The 18851-nt window shown below is 49.8% G+C and overlaps 2 protein-coding genes across 2 annotated transcripts; both read left to right on the top strand.

The window, feature by feature from the left end:
• Nucleotides 1-120: 120 nt before the first annotated feature.
• LOC136454870 (zinc finger BED domain-containing protein RICESLEEPER 2-like) lies at nucleotides 121-2320 on the top strand. Its single transcript, XM_066455119.1, has 2 exons — nucleotides 121-812; nucleotides 925-2320. Exons 1-2 carry the CDS (start codon nucleotides 121-123, stop codon nucleotides 2318-2320), a joined length of 2088 nt encoding a protein of 695 aa, XP_066311216.1.
• A 2488-nt stretch (nucleotides 2321-4808) lies between these two features.
• Nucleotides 4809-6314, top strand: LOC136452509 (protein TOO MANY MOUTHS-like). The gene has a single exon (XM_066453119.1). The coding sequence runs from the start codon at nucleotides 4809-4811 to the stop codon at nucleotides 6312-6314; it is 1506 nt and encodes a 501-aa protein (XP_066309216.1).
• The last annotated feature ends 12537 nt before the right edge of the window (nucleotides 6315-18851 follow it).

Below are 18851 nucleotides of genomic sequence, written 5' to 3'. Positions count from 1 at the left end.
TAGGCAATCACACGAACCCTAATCCATTTCTCGGTGTTTTTGGTTCGCAGGTCGCCGGTGTGTAGCTGGTGCCACAGGAGGCGTTGAGGGACGGTGCCGGTTGGGTGGGTGCCATCTGCCATGGCCGGCTCTGAGTCCGCTAATGGTGACGATGGTCCAACCATCAACGACGAGCTCAGGGCCACAGGGCAGATCCCCGATGACGAAGACGACATGGGAGATGCTGCTCATCTCTTGTTCGGTAGGAGTGCTGCTCCGACCAACCGAGACGATGCAGCGGCTAGTGCTGCGGCCACCAGCGATGCAGCATCTCTGGCTTCGTCCACCACTAGTAAGCGCCGATCCCCTGTCTGGGCTAACTTTGATGAAATCAATGAGATAGTGGACGGTGAGGTACGTGTTGTTGCTATTTGTAAGCTCTGTAAGTCTCGTTTGTCTAGTAAATCTGCTAATGGCACTGGTCATTTGAAAAGACATATGATCTCATGCAAGAAGAAAACAGAACATGCTAATTTGGTTCAAACTAGGCTTGCTTTGAATCCTGATGGGTCTTATAGGAACTGGGAATATAGTCCTGATGTTGCTAGAGCTGAGCTTTGCCGTTTGATTGCTAGATTAGATCTGCCTTTATCTATTGCTGACAATGATGCTTGGGATGATTACATTCAGCGTGCTCACAATCCTAGATACAAGAGAGTGTCTAGATTCACCACATCTAGAGATCTTTCTAAGCTTTTCAATGAAAAACTGCATCACCTAAAAAATGAAGTAATGCCTGGTGTGTCTTCTGTTTGTTTGACATCTGATATCTGGTCTGGCAATGCTAAGGAAGATTATATCACTGTTGTTGCTCACTACATTACTTCTGAGTGGGAACTGAAAAAAAGCTGTTATTGGCTTTAAACTGATTGAAGTGACTCATAGTGGTATTAACATTGCTGAAATTATTGCTGGTGTGCTTGGAGATTGGGGCCTACTTGACAAAGTTTTCTCTGTTAGCCTTGATAATGCATCTGCTAATACATCTGCTATGCTTACTTTGAGTCCTCTGCTTGCTGGTTACTTGGGTTATGATATTGATCCATTGAATCCTAGTAAAAAGATCTATCATGTTGTGCATCAGAGATGTGCTTGCCATATAATTAATTTGATTGTTAAATCTGGTTTGAAAAGGCTTAAACCACACATAGAGGTTTTTAGGACTGCAATTAACTTTCTGAATTCATCTAATCATCGCATTGCACAATTCAAAAACTACTGCATTGCTAAGGGTATGAGGCCTCGTAAATTTGCTTTGGATATGGATGTTAGATGGAACTCAACCTACCTTATGCTAAAACATCTCATGCCATATAGATCTGTGTTTTCTGTGTTCATCAATTCTCAGTCTGGCTATCCTCTATTGAATGAACAACATTGGTACATTGCTGACAAGGTGTTGCAGTTCCTTGAGTTGTTCTATGATTCAACTGTTGTACTTTCTGGTGTTTATTACCCCACTAGTCCTTTGGTACTGCATCACATACTTGAGATTGCATACTATCTGCATGAATTTGAACATGATAATACTCTTGCTGCTGTAGTTGTGTCAATGAAGAATAAATTTCTTAAGTATTGGAAGAATATACCACTGTTATACTCTTTTGCATTTATTCTGGACCCAAGGGCTAAGTTGAAAGGTCTGGGAAATATGCTTGACTTGCTTGCTCTAAGTAACAATATGAGTTACATTGATTACTTTGCTGAGGTTAAATCTGAGTTGCATAAACTCTATGGCAAGTATGAATCTAAGTTTGGTGCTGCTAGGCCAGCTAGAACCACCCATCCATCTGGACTGACAGGTAAGAGACAGCAGGCATGGGGCAAAATTTTTGGAGGATCAGTTTCTTCTGGTCCTTCAAGTGCATCTGCAGGATCTATTGTGCCTCCTGGTCTCTCTGAGCTCACTGTTTACCTTGACAGTGACAATGTTGTGGCATATGATGATGACTTTGATATCCTCAATTGGTGGCATGAGCATAAACTAACCTATCCAGTTCTCTGTACCTTGGCTAAAGATATTATGACTGTTCCTGTATCAACTACTTCTTCGAAGTCTACCTTTAATCTTACTGGCAGGATCATTGAGGAGCGGCGACGGCGATTGGGCGTAGACAGCGTGGAGATGCTAATCTGTGTCAAAGACTGGGAGCTAGGTGAAGCCGGTGGACAGCACACTGTGGAGGACAAAGAGCTAGAAGAGTACTTCAAAGAGCAGTACCTTGATGATGAAGCTGGTGGATCATCTACTGCTGCCCTGCTGGTGATGGTTGACTGCTGAGAGCTGAGAGTCTGAGAGGCTGTGAGTTGTGAGAGTTGAGACATTTGAGCTAGCTGGTTTGTAATAACTTTGAACAATTTGAACATTTTAATTTATTGAGCTGGCCGTACTCTTTTTCTTTCTAGGGTTTTATCTCACGAGGTGTAAGTTTTACCTAGAAAGGTTTTTAATGAGGCGGCATTGCACAAACAGCTTAAATCTTTTGTCATCTGGTGTTTCTGTGATTGTTGGATATAAATATGTGAACCTGTGATTGTTTGAAGTTTGAACCTGTGATTGTGCTGTTTGAAATATAGTGTTTACTGTGTAACAGGCTATGGGCTGGCCCGATGTACCAGTGGGATGCGGGCTACACGGGCTGGCACGGCCCGATATTCGGCCCACGGACCGTGCCTGGGCCGTCCACCAGGCACGGTGAACTGTTCAGGCACGGCCCGGTGGTCCGACGGGCCAAAAGGGGCCGAGCCCGATCGGGCCGTGCCTGGCCCGGGCTCGGGCCGTGCCGGGCCGTGCTGGCCCGTTGCTCATCTTTAGCTGACTTTGGCGGGTTTCTTTCTTCTGTTCTGCCAAGAAACGGACAGTGACCGACAGCCACACACACACACACAGAGCAGAATCAACAGCACGCACGCAGCAGCATGCTCCATGCATGCCATGCCTTTCGAGACGTCACTAGCAGCGAGCACGCCACCACCGAGACGCGAGAGAGATGGCCGTGACTGGACTGTCCACTGGCTTTCATGCGCCGCGACACCGCCCAGTGCGTTGAAACAGCCGAATTCCTGTGGAAACCTCGCGCGCATCGACCGGTTCAGGTAGTGTGTTCTGATTGTTTGCGCGTGACTGGTAGCGTTGTGGCGGGCGGCTCCAAGATGGAGATGGCGACCTCCCGTCGGCGCGGTACAGGCTCAAGGACCTCGCAGGACGCTTCGGTTGTGTGATTGTCCGTTCATGGAGATATTCACTCTCAAGCCCCCTCAACTTGCAGCATGCGCCGCCGGTGACTGCAGTTTCCTCCTGCGCATATTCTGGCACTTTGTTTGATTTGATTCTCGGATTATGCAATTGGATGTATGTATGCGTTTCTCTATCTCTCTCGGCACGTTTGCTTTCTGCGATCTAGCTGAGAGAGCTGAGTCAAACCTGAAGAGCTTGGTGATTGTTCCTGTCATTCGTCGAGCGTGACTTTAGGTTGCCGATAGGCTGAATGTGACAAGCTTCACTGCTTCAGCTCAGGTACAGAGCCCCAGCACAAGGTTAGGTTGTGGATTACTGAATTTTGTTAGAGGCTGACTGGTCCGTTGGCAGCATGCCGAGTTTCCAGTTAATGAGGTGCTTGTGTACATACCATATACTGTATGTATGTATGTATGTATGTATGATACTGAAATGAGAGATCTCGCTCCAAGTCCAAGTCGTGCTTTTTTTTTTTTTTTTTTTTGAGAAACTTCCATGCTAGGACTCCAGGATTGGGATACCGCACTTTTGGATCAGGAGGCCTTTGGGCCTTGTATCGTGTCCGTAACTGAGCCCACTTTGGACTTTGGTGAATCTACCGCACGTGGAGGCCCTTGGGCTGGCAAATTTGTACCTCCGCTTGACTTTGTTACTGAGCCTACGCAACAATTAGGCCCTTGACGAGAGCCTGCAGCCAGTCAGGGGAGCAGGGTTTGTACTCTGTAGAGCTTGGAGAAGTGAAATTTGCATTCTGCAATTCTTTTTGAACCTTGAGTAATTCGCGTCTTGTAAATGTCCCTACACTCGTAATATTAGTAGTTCAACAACACGCTGGGCAAATGGCAATACATATAATGCGAAAAACGGGGGGGGGAAACGCCGTCGACCTGAGAGCGTCAAAACAGTGACAGCCTGACAAGGGTGACAGTATGACACTATGAACGCAGTCGACAAGGGTGAGTATGTTTCACTGGCTTGATCGCCAACGGTACAAATCCGTTTCAGTCGACGTCTTGGCGTCCTGACCCTCTTGAAGCCAGTATGCACAAATGCTCCATAGAAACTGACAATAATTTGGTCAAGACACGGAGCTCAGGGCTCAGCATCATCTCCGTGTGTTGGTCAGACCAACTTCAGATTGCAAGGTCGGATCAGCTAATCAACAGCCCTCATGGTCTCATGGATCAAGCAAAGCTGCTAAACTAAAACGTTGGGTCCTCTTCAGCCAAACCACACAGTACATTTTACAGTAATACACGATCGACGGATCGAGCAGCCGATATCGCAAAGCTGATGACGGAAGCAGAGTAGTGTTTCGTCCCGATTTCCCGTGAAGCCAATTGAATGCAGGCAAATCCTCAGTTCATTCACTCCCCTTCTCCCCCATCCCGTGAGCAGCATTTACTGTCCCCCTGGCTCTGAATTCAATGCTCCCTCTGCGTCGCGTCTCTCTGCCCCTCTGACACTATAAAACCCGCGCGCGCCATTTCTGTACGTGCGCCTGGCTGCAACTTTTAGGCACGTTGTTGCGATGGCTTCTTCGGTGCTTCCTGCGTGGTCGTCGATCATGGTCCTGGTGGTGTTGACCGCAGGCGTCCGGCCGCCGCCGTGCTGCCGCGCCGAGTTCACGGTGGTGGTGCCGGACACGTCGGCAGCGGCGCTGGTGGACGCGCCGCAGCCGGGGTTCTCGGACCGGGCGCGCACCGACCCGGCGGAGCAGCGCGCCGTGCAGGAGGTGATGGCGGCCACGGGCAACGGCTGGGCGTGGGGCATCCCGGACGTGTGCCGGGGCCGCTGGCACGGCATCGAGTGCGTGCCCGACCGCCACGACGTCTACCACGTCGTGTCGCTGGCCTTCGGCGCGCTCTCCGACGACACGGCCTTCCCGGCCTGCGACGCGGCGACCGCCACGCTCTCCCCCGCCGTGCTCGCGCTCCCGCACCTCCGCTCCCTCTTCTTCTACCGCTGCTTCACGGGCAACCCGCAGCCGATCGCGGCCCTGCTCGGCCGCCTCGGCCCCGCGTCGTTCCGCTCCCTCGTGCTCCGCCAGAACGGCCACGTCGGCTCCATCCCGCCGGAGCTCGGGAACCTCAGGGCGCTGCGCGTGCTCGACCTCCACGGCAACCAGCTCACCGCCGCCATCCCGCCCACCCTCCAGTCCCTGACCCACCTCCGGATGCTCGACCTCAGCTACAACCGTCTCGCCGGCCCGGTGCCGCGCTTCGACTTCCAGCGGCTCAGCATCCTGGACCTCAGCCACAACGCGCTCCAGGGAGGCGTGCCGTGGAGCCTCGGCCAGTGCCGCTCTCTGCTCAAGATCGACCTCAGCGAGAACCGCCTCACCGGCACGATCCCCGGCGCGCTCGGCGAGCTGTCCGAACTTATGCTGCTCGACCTCAGCCATAACGCGCTGTCCGGCCCGATCCCGGCCGCGCTCAGCCGGCTGGCGTCGCTGCGGTCCCTGATCCTCAGCGACAACCGGATGCAGTTCTCGACGGTGCCCGACGGCTTCTTCACTGGGCTCAAGGCGCTGACCACGCTGGTGCTCTCCGGAATGGGTTTGGCCGGGACGATCCCGGAGTCCATCGGGGAGCTGGTCGAGCTTCGGGTGCTGCGGCTCGACAATAACCAGTTCACCGGCGTAATACCGGCGATCTTCCGGCGGCTGGAGAGGGCGAGCGAGCTCCGCGTCGACGGCAACCGGCTGGTGGGCCCGATACCGTTCGGCAAGGAGATGATGTGGAGGCTGGGCAAGAAGCTGCGCGTCGGCGGCAACGAGGGGCTGTGCTATGACACCAAGCAAGAAGGCCTCGAGGGCATCGTTGCGCTCGCCGGCGTCGCGGACTGTGACAGCGTCAGGAGTCGCACGACGCAGCACTTGGTCTGGAGCAATAGTACTGTAGTTAGCCGCCGCGGCGGTGTGGCCACCGTGACCTCATCAGCTGCTTCCGTCAGCCGTAACACCGGTGGTACTCGTGTGGAAACTACTTGGCTTGTGTTCGTATGTCTGCACCTTGCATGGTTTGTAGCGTTGTAGTTGCAATTGTAAGTAGGACGGCCAGGATGTGGTGATTCCGGAACCCGAACAGTGGTTGTAAAGAGCTCAGGGCATTTTTTTTATCAGGACAGTAAGAAGTGAACAAGGAATTTTGAACATGTTGTGCTATTACAAAAAAATATGATTTGTACAATCGTCACTATTCCATAAGTCTTCATGAAACATGATCAACTAGCATATAATTTAAATTTTTGATGTGAAATCGGAACAACCTAGCTCATACTATATAACCATTGTTATTATGATTATCAATTCTACCATGCCTTGTTTATGATATGCTTAAGATAGTCGTGAAGTGAAGGTTTTAATCTTACAATCGACACTAGGAATATTGGATCAGACCATGAGCGCAATTGAGTGAAGCTTATCAATCCAGCTTCCATCTGTGTGAATCATATTATTCCACTCTGAAACTTGTTTAGGTTCTACTCGTGCAAGTCTGTATTTTTGGAATACTATGTTGGCTAGAGGTATTGCTACGTATTTAATATTCAGAAACTAGCATCCACCTATGGTGCTTCTTTAGCCTGATCAAACAAGCAGCTAGCAGCAGTCTGAATTTCTAGATCGGTAATGCAAAGAGTCGTACGGCCGTCCGCGGCTCCGCGCCGGACATCAGGGTACCCGAGCTATCTATCCTATCCGTTTTTTTCGCTTAGTCGACGTAGATTAAAAAAAAACACGCATCACCGCGACCGCTCCGCCACACCTCCCGCACGTCTTGCTCTCCACCGCGCCTCCCGCCGGCCCTTCCTCTCCACCGCCGCCATGCCCGCACTGCCGCGCGTGCTCCCCCTGGACCGCACAGCAGCTGCCGCCTCGCCGTGTGAGGTCACACCCAACCGACTACTGTTGCCGGCTCCACCGCGGGCACCACTCGCCGGGGCAAAGCGTGTGCCCCTATATCGCCGAGGGCAGCATCGCCGCTCATCGGGGGCGCACAACCGCTCACCCGTTGTCATCCTAATTCTCCACCGCGACCACATAGCCGGATCCTGCTGTGCAGTGCACAGTCCGCCCGGCTGCCAAGCACATGTTGCAAGTGTATGTTTCAAGTGCTTCAGGTGTTTCAGATGTATGTTGCAAGTGTTTTAGATGGATGTTGCAGAGTAGATCTAGATGTTTCATATATTGCAATGGTTGTACACGTATGTTGCGAAGGTATGTTAGCAATGTTTCATCTGTGTTTTCAGACGTATATTGCAAGTGTGTTTATCTAGATGTTGCATATGTTTCACACATATGTTGTTTTTGTTTTTTCTGGATGTTGCTTCTGTTTGGAAAGGTTTTCAGGTGTTTTTTCAAGTGTTTTAGAAGCATGTTGCAAGTGCGTGTTTCAAATATTTCAGTTGTTTCAGACATATGTTATAAGTGTTTTATGTGAATGTTGCATATGGTGCAGTGGCTGCACACATGTTGCAAGCATATATTTCAAATGTTTTATTTTATTTTAGACGTATGTTGCAGTAAGCTCTCCATGTTGCAAGTGTTTCATGAGGCTCAGGCAGCCCCCGGGCGAAGGCGGTCCCCACGGGGCGGGCGAGCGCCGAGAGGCGCAGCACGGTGAGCAAATGTGGGTGCGTAGCATGGCACAAGCGCAGTAAGGCGTAGACGAGCAGCAGCAGGGCGCGGGCAAGCAGCAGCAGGGCGTGGGCAAGCAACAGCAGGGCGAGCAGGGTGCGACGAGCTGCAGGGCCGGCATGCATGCTCCAATGTGCATCCGTGAGTGGGGGCAACCAGAGGGAGCACGTGGGAGACAGACACCCGATGTGGGACCCGTCGCAGAGGCAGGGGTACTGGAGCGTTGCTGTTTTTTGCCGATCCGTTTTGGCCGCTGGCGGGCCCAGCTAACAGCCGAGGAGGTACGCTCCGCTAGCTGTTCGGGCCACATGTCCGCGAGTGTGCAAGGGCGAGTTGGCCGCATAGGCGAGCACATGCTGGGCTAAGCGGCGGGTGCGGCACGGGTGTTCGGACGCACGCTTCTATCCGGACGTCCGGGCGCCAGTAAGCCCGTTTCTAGATACTACTCGGACAAAAGTCTGAGCATGTTGTAACAAAAATCGTACTTTTTTTAGAATTACACAATACAACGTAGATGCTCACAATACGCATGTACACTCACCCCTACGAAAACACGTATGAAAAAAATCGCACTTTGTCGGACAGTGAATTTGCTCACTGGATTTTCAACGCACTGAATTTTTTCAACGGCTTTCATCAGTATAACTTTGGATTGAGTTATGGTAATTATCTTGTGTAGCTTTGCCTCCATTGTCTCGCACCTCGTCGCATATTGTTTGTGTGTGCTCTCTTGGGTTTGTTGTAGCCGGAATTATTCTGCCTCCTTTTAATAAAAATACGTTTTATATGGACACGTTCGCTAAAAAAATTAATCCATTATAGAAAATCAACGAAAATCCATATATTGTTTTGTTAGGGACGAAGTCTAGATGCCAACTCGCCATGCTTCTCTTTCGAATCAGATACACTCGGAACACGGCGTAGAAAATGTGCCTCCTTGCTGGGCTGGTCTTAATTCTCATTTATTTTCTTTACAGTTCGCAATTGTAAAAAATTGTTCAAACTTGCATTAGATAACTTCCTACCTGTAGGCTGAATTATTGGCAGCCTTCGTCCTGTTCGCTTAGTTTATAAGCCGTATTTTTTCAGTCAATGAATAGTATTTTTCTCTCACAACAAATCAGTCAACAGTACTTTCAGCATGACTTATCAGCCAAGCGAACAAGGTACTTGTTGTCGGTGTTTCAAGTAAATACCAACGAGTAAATTTGTATTATTGCCTGTGACCCGGATGATGTGCTAAAAGACACAAGATTTATACTGGTTCGGGCAGAATGTCCCTCCGTCCAGTTTGCGGCTGATGCTCGTGTTATTAGCACTGAAAGGTTCGTAGTAGGGGTTACAAACGGGCGAGAGAGGGACATGTCCCAGGTCTCTGATGGAAATGATGAATGGATGCTGAGAGCTTGATTGTTGCTCAGCTTTATGTGATGTGTGGTGTGTTGAATCGTGTCGTCCCCTTAGTGGGGTGTCCTGCCTCTCCTTTTATAGACCAAAGAGATACAGGGATTACATATGGGAGAAAGAAGAAAAACCAGAAGAAGGAGGTCCTTCAAAGATGACGGGTCTTCCTTTTCCTCTGAGCGAGCCCCGCTGATCCTGATAGGGCCGTGCTCTGGCTTTGTTCAGCAAGTGGTCACGTCCTGTCCCGTCCCGCCCCGGCGGACAGCGCGATGGACCAGGGTGCTGAACCGCGACCCTACGGGAAGCAGACGACGCAGTGACCCCACGTCCATTACTGTAGATGATGTGAGTTTTCTCCTGGACCGTAGTGATTGTCGTATGCTTCCGTCAGAATCCGTGCCCGAGGGCAAATACCGACGCCCATAACACTATAAGACAAATATCAGCGCCCACAACACTGTTCGGGCTCTAACATGCCTAGAAGGGCTTAAAGCGCCCTTCTTGTCATATCATGATGGTATTTTCCTACATGCGTGCAGGGTATGGTCCTCGGTATTGCGTTTGACTTGAGTACTCCGCCTTATCGGCGTGCAGGGTATGGTCCTCGTTATGAAGGAGTAGCGCACAGACGCCGGGCGAGGCGGAGCCAGCCCCTGGATGTCGGGGGAGGCAGAGTTTGCCCTCAGACGTCGGGCGAGGCGGAGGCAGCCCCCGGACATCGGGCGAGGTGAAGCCAGCCTCCGGGGGTCGGGCGAGGCGGAGCCAACCTTTGGGGGTTGGACGAGACGGAGTTAACCCTCGGTCATCGGGCAAGAGGTGTAGTCACGCTCTTGTCTGTTTGGAAGCATCAACGTTTGATGGTTATTAGCTCCTCCTCTTTGGGTACCCCAGTATTTGGTCCCCAACAGTAGCCCCCGAGCCCCCGGGTGATTCGGATAGAATCGCCCGGGGGTGAATTGACTCGCCAGAGGGTGCGCGCGGGCGCACCCGTCGGGTGTAGCCCCTGGGTGATTCAGATAGAATCGCCTGGGGGTGATTCGGACCCTTCACGGGTATAGCTGTGAGATTTGGTGGTTTGTTGTCTGGAGAGCTCAATTGGGATCCTGGTATCCCATTCACGGGGATCCAGCCAGGGTCAGCCCGGCTGAGACTCGATCGCAGACCGAGATTCCCGTGAAGCTCATGCGCCTAAGTTCTGGCCGTTTGAGGAGCCCAACTCTTTCCACCCTTTATCGTAGGGGTGTTTGGAGCTGCTGTTGGACCCGTTGATGGGCCAACCGTCGGACTCCTAGGCCCAGACGGGCCGTAGAGGCATTTTTTGATTCATTTTTGTCGTACTCGTAACGAGTCCCGGTCCGCTCGGGGAGGCGAAACGTCCAACGGGTTTTTTGAAGGAAAGGATAGGGATTGCGTGCGCAAATCCCGCGACGTCATGTTGTGATGGATTGTGGTAGACACGGAGATCTAGGCAGACAGTTGCCTTCCTCGCATCCATCACCACTATAAAACCAAAGGGTTCGCCCCTAGGGTTTCGTACTTTGCCTACTTGCCTTTGCATCTACAACCTCCGTCGTCAATCGCCTAAGCCTCCTGCATCCGCGTTTCTGCCATCGTTGAATTCGCAACCACCACTCCAATCCTCCAATGGAGCCATGGTGCCGCTCTGATATCACCCTCTAGCGCCTGGAGGGCCTCGTTCACCGTGGTCTTCTTTGCGCGCGGACCACCGCTGAGGAGTGGCGGCTGCCTGGTGATGAGGACGCGCTGTCGCCGCCCGACGGCTACATCGTGTCCTTCGCTCACTTCCACGAGTGAGGATTTGCCACCCTCACCCACAAGTTTCTTCGGGGATTGCTGCACTACTACAAGGTAGAGCTGCAGCATCTTAATCCCAACAGAATCCAGCACATTGCGGCGTTCATCGCCCTATGTGAGGGGTTCCTGGGGATTAGTCCCCACTTAGACCTATGGCGGTATTTCTTCGCCGTCACCCTTCTGAAGAAGCAGGAGAAGAAGCAAGAGCTGAACGTGCCGATGGGATGCGCCGGCATTCAGCTCCGCAACAACCGAGTCAAAGAGTACCTGTCGATGCATTTGTTGACCTCCAACAAGGGGTGACATTCACATTGGTTCTACGTCAAGATTGACGTAGCCGCCCCCTTGCCAGAGTTCATCGGGCGCCTCATCGAAGAGGTCCCAGAATGATGGAGGAAGTGGGGAGTCCTAGAGAAGGACAAAAAAATCTAGGACCATCTCACTGCCATCCGAATCCTGAAGGAGAGGGGAGTGAAGGGGTCGGGGATCGTCGGTGCCTACCACATGTGGAGGGTGGCGCCCCTGATGAGGCACACGCTCCCCCTGCACACGATGGCGCCCGGGGCATCACTCGACGAGATAGCACTCGCTGAGGGAGCACTCTCCCCCTCTGATGTGGCGCGGCGCATCAAGGAGGCGATGGAGCCTCCACGGGATGACGCCGACGCTGTTCTCGATTTTGTGTATCCGGTGCCGGGGCATCCTCCGATGTGGCCAGAACCAGGGTATATTGTTCTTGTAAGTTTTCTCTTCCTCGTGCCTTCTTCTTTAATTGGGCTTCTGACCCCTCAATATTGACATTGAGAGTGGGGGACCAGCCGAGGAACTTCATCCTCATGGATCTCCTAGCTCCGCTGCCGAAGGATCCATCCATGACAGCGGCTAACCGTGCCACGACTGAGCGGCAGCGGAAGGCGAAGGAGGAAGAAGCAGCAGAAGCTGCGTGCGTAGGAGTGTGGGGAGGAAACCGACAGTGATGATGATGACGACAAGGAAGAAGAAGATGAGATAGTTGTCGACACTATGTGGGATGACCTGGAGAGCGAGGATACGCTGACAGGTATCCACTTGTCCTTACAGGGACCCTTCCTATTTCATGCGGGGGGAAGTGAGTCTGTGAGGCCGGTGGAGACAGGCCAGACCGTCGGCCCGTCCTCAGAACCAGCTAGGGTGGGCGGATCTATCACCGCGCCCGAGGTGCCAGCGGAGGGGATTGGCCCCGCCACCGTGCCTCAAGAGCCAGCAGGGGCGGGCGGATCTGCCGCCGCCCCCAAGGTGCCGACGGAGGGGGGTGGCTCCGCCGTCGTGCCTCTAGATGCAAGGGCGGCTAGCCCCTCTACCCTGGAGCAGGGGGCGGGCTCATAATGGCCCCACCCCAATGAGGTATCCTCCACCCGACAGCGCCGATGTAAGTCATTTGACTCCTCTGTTTCCTCTGTTTTTCTCTGTTTTTAGTGTGACTCGCGCCTTTTGTTTTTTGCAGCATCCTAAGATAGGGCCATTCTTTGGCGCTGGCGCCCAAGAAGAGGTTGCCATTCAGGCGAGATGTCGGCCATCGCCCGACGTCGCTCTTGTTTCGGGCAGGAGCGGTGCCGGCGTCATAGCCTCATCAGCCGGTCAGGCATAGCCCGCGGTGGTGCTTGTGCCCTTAGTAGGACAAGCGGTCAGCGGGGTTGAGGGAACACCCTCGGAGGTCACCGAGCAACCGGCGATGGAAGTGATTCCGCTGCCGATGTCGGAGCGGACGGAGCTACCACTCACACTCGTGGCACCGACTGCTATCGGCATGACGCCGCCGGTCGAGGCCCCTCCGACACAGATGGAGGTAGTAGCAACTGTGACAAGCCAGGCGTAGCCGGACATAGCCTTAGCGGTGCTCGAGGAAGTAGCGCGATCTGCGCCACCGACGGCCCAAGTGATGGCGCCTGATGTGGGCTGGTCGGAGGGAGGTGCAGCCGAGGGATCCCTAGGCGCTGTGGCGGTGGTGGAGAGGACCAGCGGGGAGTCGCCCTGGGTCCTAATGTTGGGGGTTTAGCCACTGCTCCAGTGGAGGATCCGCAAGACCCGACGTTGATACTCTTCTCGCTCGATGATGGTACTAAGAGCATAGAGCGGGAGAGTCTCAATGAGGGGATCTTGGCCATGCTGGAAGCTTTGAACCAGGCTAGGGGCGTCCTGCATGACGTCGTCATTCCTACTGGCCGGGTATTCACTTAATCTCTCCTCTCGCTTTCTTCTTTCTTCATGTATCTTTGTGTTTTGACATTGATCTTCTTTTAGTCCCTTATCGCTCGTAGCCGGGAGAAATCCTAGTTTCTTCATGAGCAGAAGGAGAAATGGGACCACCTCGCCAAAGACGCCCGACTACGCAAGGATGTGAGCGCCCAGCTTGCTTTCGCCCAATAGAGGGTGGCCGAGCTGACTCCCCTGGCTGAGGAGGCGGCTAGTCTCTGGTTGTGGGAGGTCGAGGCCCATCGGGGCATGGAGGATGCCGAGAAGGTGTTCTAGGATCTGTCGATGAGGGCACAACAGGATGAGGAGGTGGCCGCCAGAGTCTGAAAGGAGTGGGACAAGCTGCTCCAGAGGGACACTGAGGCCTGCCAGTGGGTCCATGACCTCCTAGCCGAGGTGGAGAAGGAGCGGGAGCTCAATCTGGGAGTCTGTTTACACAAAAATTTGGAGAGAAAAACACGGAAACTCAAAGCTTCCAAAATTGTGTCGATCAAGGAACCGATTGCATAAGGATTGATATCAACCGATTCAGATACGACTCTAGAATCAGATCGCTTTGGATGACGTCAGCAGATAGCGATGATGTGCTACGGTTGGCGCCAAAAAACTACATGTCGGACTCTACAAAAAGGGAAAGATTAGGGTCCAAGTTATCTTAAATTAGGAATGTTTTCATCTATGCCAAAGATTGTAATGAGTCGTGTTCGAGTAGGATTCATGTCTAGGCTCCGGGTATAAATATTGGTCCCCTGGCTATTGTAAAGACACACAATCAATCCAATACAAGTTATTTACTTTTTTCAGCTTTGGCCACCCCTTAGGAGTAGGAGTACAGTAGATCTCAGCGAGTTCTTCAGTGAGCAGGGCTGCATTGGTCCGACCGACCTCCGGCTTGTCTATAAGTACCATCATGGCTTATGCTTCTATTCGTATGGCTGCATCAATCCGGTCGACCTCCACTGCGATTTTGGTATAAGCTAGTTATCGACTCTTGTTTAGTTCAAGTATGGCTGCATAGATCCGGTCGACCTCCACTGCTCGAACTAGATTAAGGTCAAGTTATCGGCCCTATCTAAGGGTGGCGTTCCTTCGGATAGATTCATTAAGTTACCGATATTGCTTATTGCTTCCATTATTTATTTAATTACAGCAATATCACTTTGCCCGATTGGGATTGATCTAGATCAGCCTTATATCTTGTTTAACTCATTGTTTGTTAATCTAAAATTGATCTAATCTGCACCTTAAACGATGAGTTATGTTTTTATCGGCTATTTTATGTCAATCTTAATCGTGCATAGTGTGCGGTTAAGTCATGTCTGATCTTGAATAGATTTATTGGCTAACGGAAACCATTCCATGGCCCGTTATCATGGCCTGTGTGATTCAACCTCACACCCGACTGTTAGCACCATAGAGTGGGGATCGTTACTTGGTAGATCTATTCTTGATAGGGCGTGACCTTAACTGTGCGCTATGCCTGAATCGACTGTTTTAGCCGATATCGAGTACTTTCACGAACAGTTCACGTCACGCGACTGTTGAAGTAAAGACATGTTGAAAGATGTGTTAGCCCTATGATCTTATTATTGTATTATGGCCTGCATGATTCTGCCTCATGCCCCACTGATATTAGTAATGAGTTAGGGTTGTCAAATCTATTGTTGTTTCTATGGCCTGCATGATTCTGCCTCATGCCCCACTGGTCATAGCGATAGATGAGATCTAATATGTTCATTAGATTCATCTTTATTAAATGGTTAAATGATGATGAGCTGCTTATTCTATATAAAAAGGGATTCAGTTACTTGCAGTTATTGGCTTAGCATAAATTAATTATTATTGACATCATTTTGCCATCGACTAATATTTGTCTAAATAACGATATTCATCCTGAATGATAAGTAATTTTTCTTACACAACCCCATGAGCTTTAACTGATTTATTCTTATGAGTATGCTAGAATCGACTATTTAGTCGATTTCCTTCCACATCGGCTCAGAGAGCCATACATTCGGGACTGTCTGGCAATACTGGCATGTTCCACCTTAAATTACTGATTTGCTTTCTCTCCTTATCAATTACAGGGCCAAATTGACTGGCACATCTCGGGACTAGTGCGCAGGATCGACCATCCCTACGCTGAAGCTAGGCGGATCTCTAGCTCCATCAAGCGGACCCTTCCGGCTTGCTCGTGTACCCTCGGCACGGGACAAAATTTTGTGCCAACACACGTTCTGGCACGCCCGGTGGGACCCCACAATCGTCATGGCGGTTCACAACAACAACGACATCCTTATGGTACATTATGAAGATCTACCTGATGAAGATAAAGATGTCATCGGCAAAGCTATAGAAGAATTTTAGAATAAGTGTTTGTTGTCCTACACCAAAACACGTGACAAGACAATTGTTCAAAAATATCCGCTGCCAAGAGTTCTATTACATGGGCAGATGATGCAGTTGAAGCTGAAGACAGGCGTTTCTTTATGGAAGGTGTAAACAAATCTGTTCGTGATGCCATATCAAGCCATAATGAAGCTTTCTTGGACACATTCCACAACGCCATGAAAGAAGTGTTTCATGGGTTTCTAGTTGGTTAGGTTGGGCCGACTTATTACAATATTCCACATCTGTCAACCCAAGGGAATAATCAAGTCGGTACCAGCCATCAAGAAGCAGCACCAGCTAGAAATGATGATGTCCAGGCAATTCAGAATTCTTCTGAACAAGCTCAAGATACTACTATGAATCAGATACAGTATAATCCTAGATCGTCGGTGTAGCATGTGCAACAGCCGGCGGGGCAAGGTCAGAACTAGGTGATTAATTTTGGCACATTGGGCCACATACCATCGTTGGCTCAAAAAATAGCACCATCAATTCAAAGGATCCATAGAGATATAGATCCTCATGTATATAATCAGAGACTTCAAGCAGCAAACTAGCAAAGGACCCAACAGATAGAGATTCGACAGGGGTATCATTATGGCACAGATTATAACACCCTTCACATGATTCCGAATCTAGGGTATCAAGGCACATGGGATTTCAACCCATAGATGGGTCAGCAGGTGCAGAGAAATCCAAATTCACATGCTGATGAGTTGTTGCTAAAGGTGACCGAGATGATGAAGAATTAGTTCAGTCTGAAGCCAAAAAGGCTGACCTTTTCATACAAATGCCTATATCTAGAATAGTATGATTTGGTCGCTCTTCCTACAAATTATAGGCCCCCGGAGTTTGCTAAGTTCACTAGCCAAGACAGCACAAGCACGATAGAACATGTCAATCGGTATCTTACACAATTGGGCGAGGCATCAGTTGAGGAGGCCTATCGAGTTCGTTTCTTCTCCCTGTCACTGTCAGGGCCAGCCTTCACTTGGTTTTCATCATTGCCAGTCAACTTCATCGCCAACTAGGTTGACCTAGAAAAGAAATTTCATACATATTTTTATACTAGGACTAGAGAAAAGAAGATTATCAATTTGACAACTATAAGATAGAAAACTAAAGAATCGGACACTGACTTTCTTCAGAGGTTCCGAGAGACTAGAAATTTATACTTCTCATTAAACTTGGCTGATGATCAGCTAGCTGCTTTAGCTATTTAAGGAATGCTACCAATATAGAAAGAAAAGCTGCTGGGGCAAGAATTTGACAACTTGGGTCAATTGGCTCAACGAGTGGTAGCGCTCAATAGCCAATTCCAGAGTATGCGCAGAGATACCCAATTCCAGAAGAGTACCACAGTAGCTGAGGCTTATAATCCATATTCAGTCGATGATGGCTATGAAGATGAAGAAGAAGAGGTTGCCATGGCTGAATGGAATTGGGACAAAAAGACAGTAATGGTGCCAAATTCTTGGGGAAGAGGAGTAGAGGAGAGCTACGACTTTGACGTTACAAAATCAGACAAGCTCTTTGATTTCTTGCTTGAGAAGGGACAGATCAAGTTGCCTGATAATCATGTTATGTTGCCCCCTAATTAGTTAAAGAATAAGAAGTTCTACAAGTTTCATAACGCTACTTCTCATTCCACTAATGAATGCAGAATTTTCCGGCCGCATATACAGAGAGCTATTCAGCAAGGAAGACTCAAATTTAATACACCTCGGAAAATGAAAGTTGATGATAATCCTTTCCTAGGAGATCAAAACATGGTCGATGCTAGGCTGCTTAAAGGAAAGACTAAGGTCATGACATCGACCAAATCAAGAGAAGCTAGAACAGTCGATCCCTAGATGCAAATATCGGCCGACGAATACATGGAAATTAAAAGATGTCACGACAAGCAAAAGAGCCGATATGAACAGGGAGAAACATCATAAGAACGGGCGACAAATCCACGAGTTACATCTCGAATTTTGTTGAATAAATGGCAGCAGTAGAAGGAAAAGGATTATCAGCGTTGGTTAGAAAAGCAAAAATACCAGCGTCAACAGGAAAAAGAGAGGTATAAAAGAAAGCAAGCTGAATTGCATTGGAATTGTCCTTTCTTCAGACATTACTGGAATGAAGGTTTGAAGTTGCCTACCAGGAATAGCTGTCTAGAGTACATCGATCAGTATTGGGAGTTTAGACAATCTCAAGCCAACCGCCAGTCTATCCATGCTCAAGATGCATATCATCACAATAACATGGATCGGCGCTTAAAAAATGGAAGTGTTCATAATCGGCTGGGAAAAAAGTTGTTGATCAGGACTGGGCTGATTATGAAGAAGAAGGCAATGAGAGAGAATATGTTTGGCAGGAAGGCCAATGATGTCCAGGAGGTTTGACAAGAAGCTAGAAGAGAAGGGTGCAACGCCTAAGAAATAAAGAGTTAGAACAGGCTCAGGTATCCGGTAAACCTCAAGTATGGCGTGCTAAGCAAACAGCTGATGGAAAGCAACCATCATCTAATATTCAAATAGCTTTTCTGTTACCATCAGAGTTCAGAGCTCCGGCAGATCAAGAAGTTTATTCAGATTTTGATGAATCGGAGTACAAAGAGATAGTGTTCAAGCTAATGGTTATACAACAGGCTATATTTGATAAACTAGTCAAGCATCGGCACTTAAAGGCTTTATATGTAAAATGTTTGGTTGATGGAAAGCCGATGAACAAGATGTTGGTGGACGGAGGTGCTTCTGTCAATCTCATGCCTTACACCACTTTTCGTAAACTTAGCAAGGGACCAGGAGATCTGATGGAGACTGACATGATGCTTAAGGATTTTGGAGGTAATGCGTCTAAGACCCGAGGGGCAATAAACGTCGTTCTTTGTCATCGATGGAAAAGAGTCATACAGTTTGCTCCTTGGTCGTGATTGGATTCAAGCGAACTGTTGTGTACCATCGACCATGCATCAATGTTTGATTCAATGGCATGGAGATGATGTCGAGATGGTTCGCGTTGATGAATCTATGAGCATCGCAATAGCTAATCCAGTCTTTTGGGAACTAGGAGATTTTGAATGCTTTTCTGGCAAGTTATGGGAAG

This window comes from Miscanthus floridulus, chromosome 5 (genome assembly GCF_019320115.1).
Source record: "Miscanthus floridulus cultivar M001 chromosome 5, ASM1932011v1, whole genome shotgun sequence".
Classification (NCBI taxonomy): domain Eukaryota; kingdom Viridiplantae; phylum Streptophyta; class Magnoliopsida; order Poales; family Poaceae; genus Miscanthus; species Miscanthus floridulus.
This window is presented reverse-complemented; position numbering and strand designations above follow the sequence as displayed.

Coding starts and splice junctions, on each gene's coding strand:
- LOC136452509 (XM_066453119.1), top strand. CDS start 4,809: ATGGCTTCTTCGGTGCTTCCTGCGTGGTCGTCGATCATGGTCCTGGTG.
- LOC136454870 (XM_066455119.1), top strand. CDS start 121: ATGGCCGGCTCTGAGTCCGCTAATGGTGACGATGGTCCAACCATCAAC. Junction 813..924: donor TGTTTGACATCTGATATCTG/GTCTGGCAATGC, acceptor AGTGACTCATAG/TGGTATTAACATTGCTGAAA.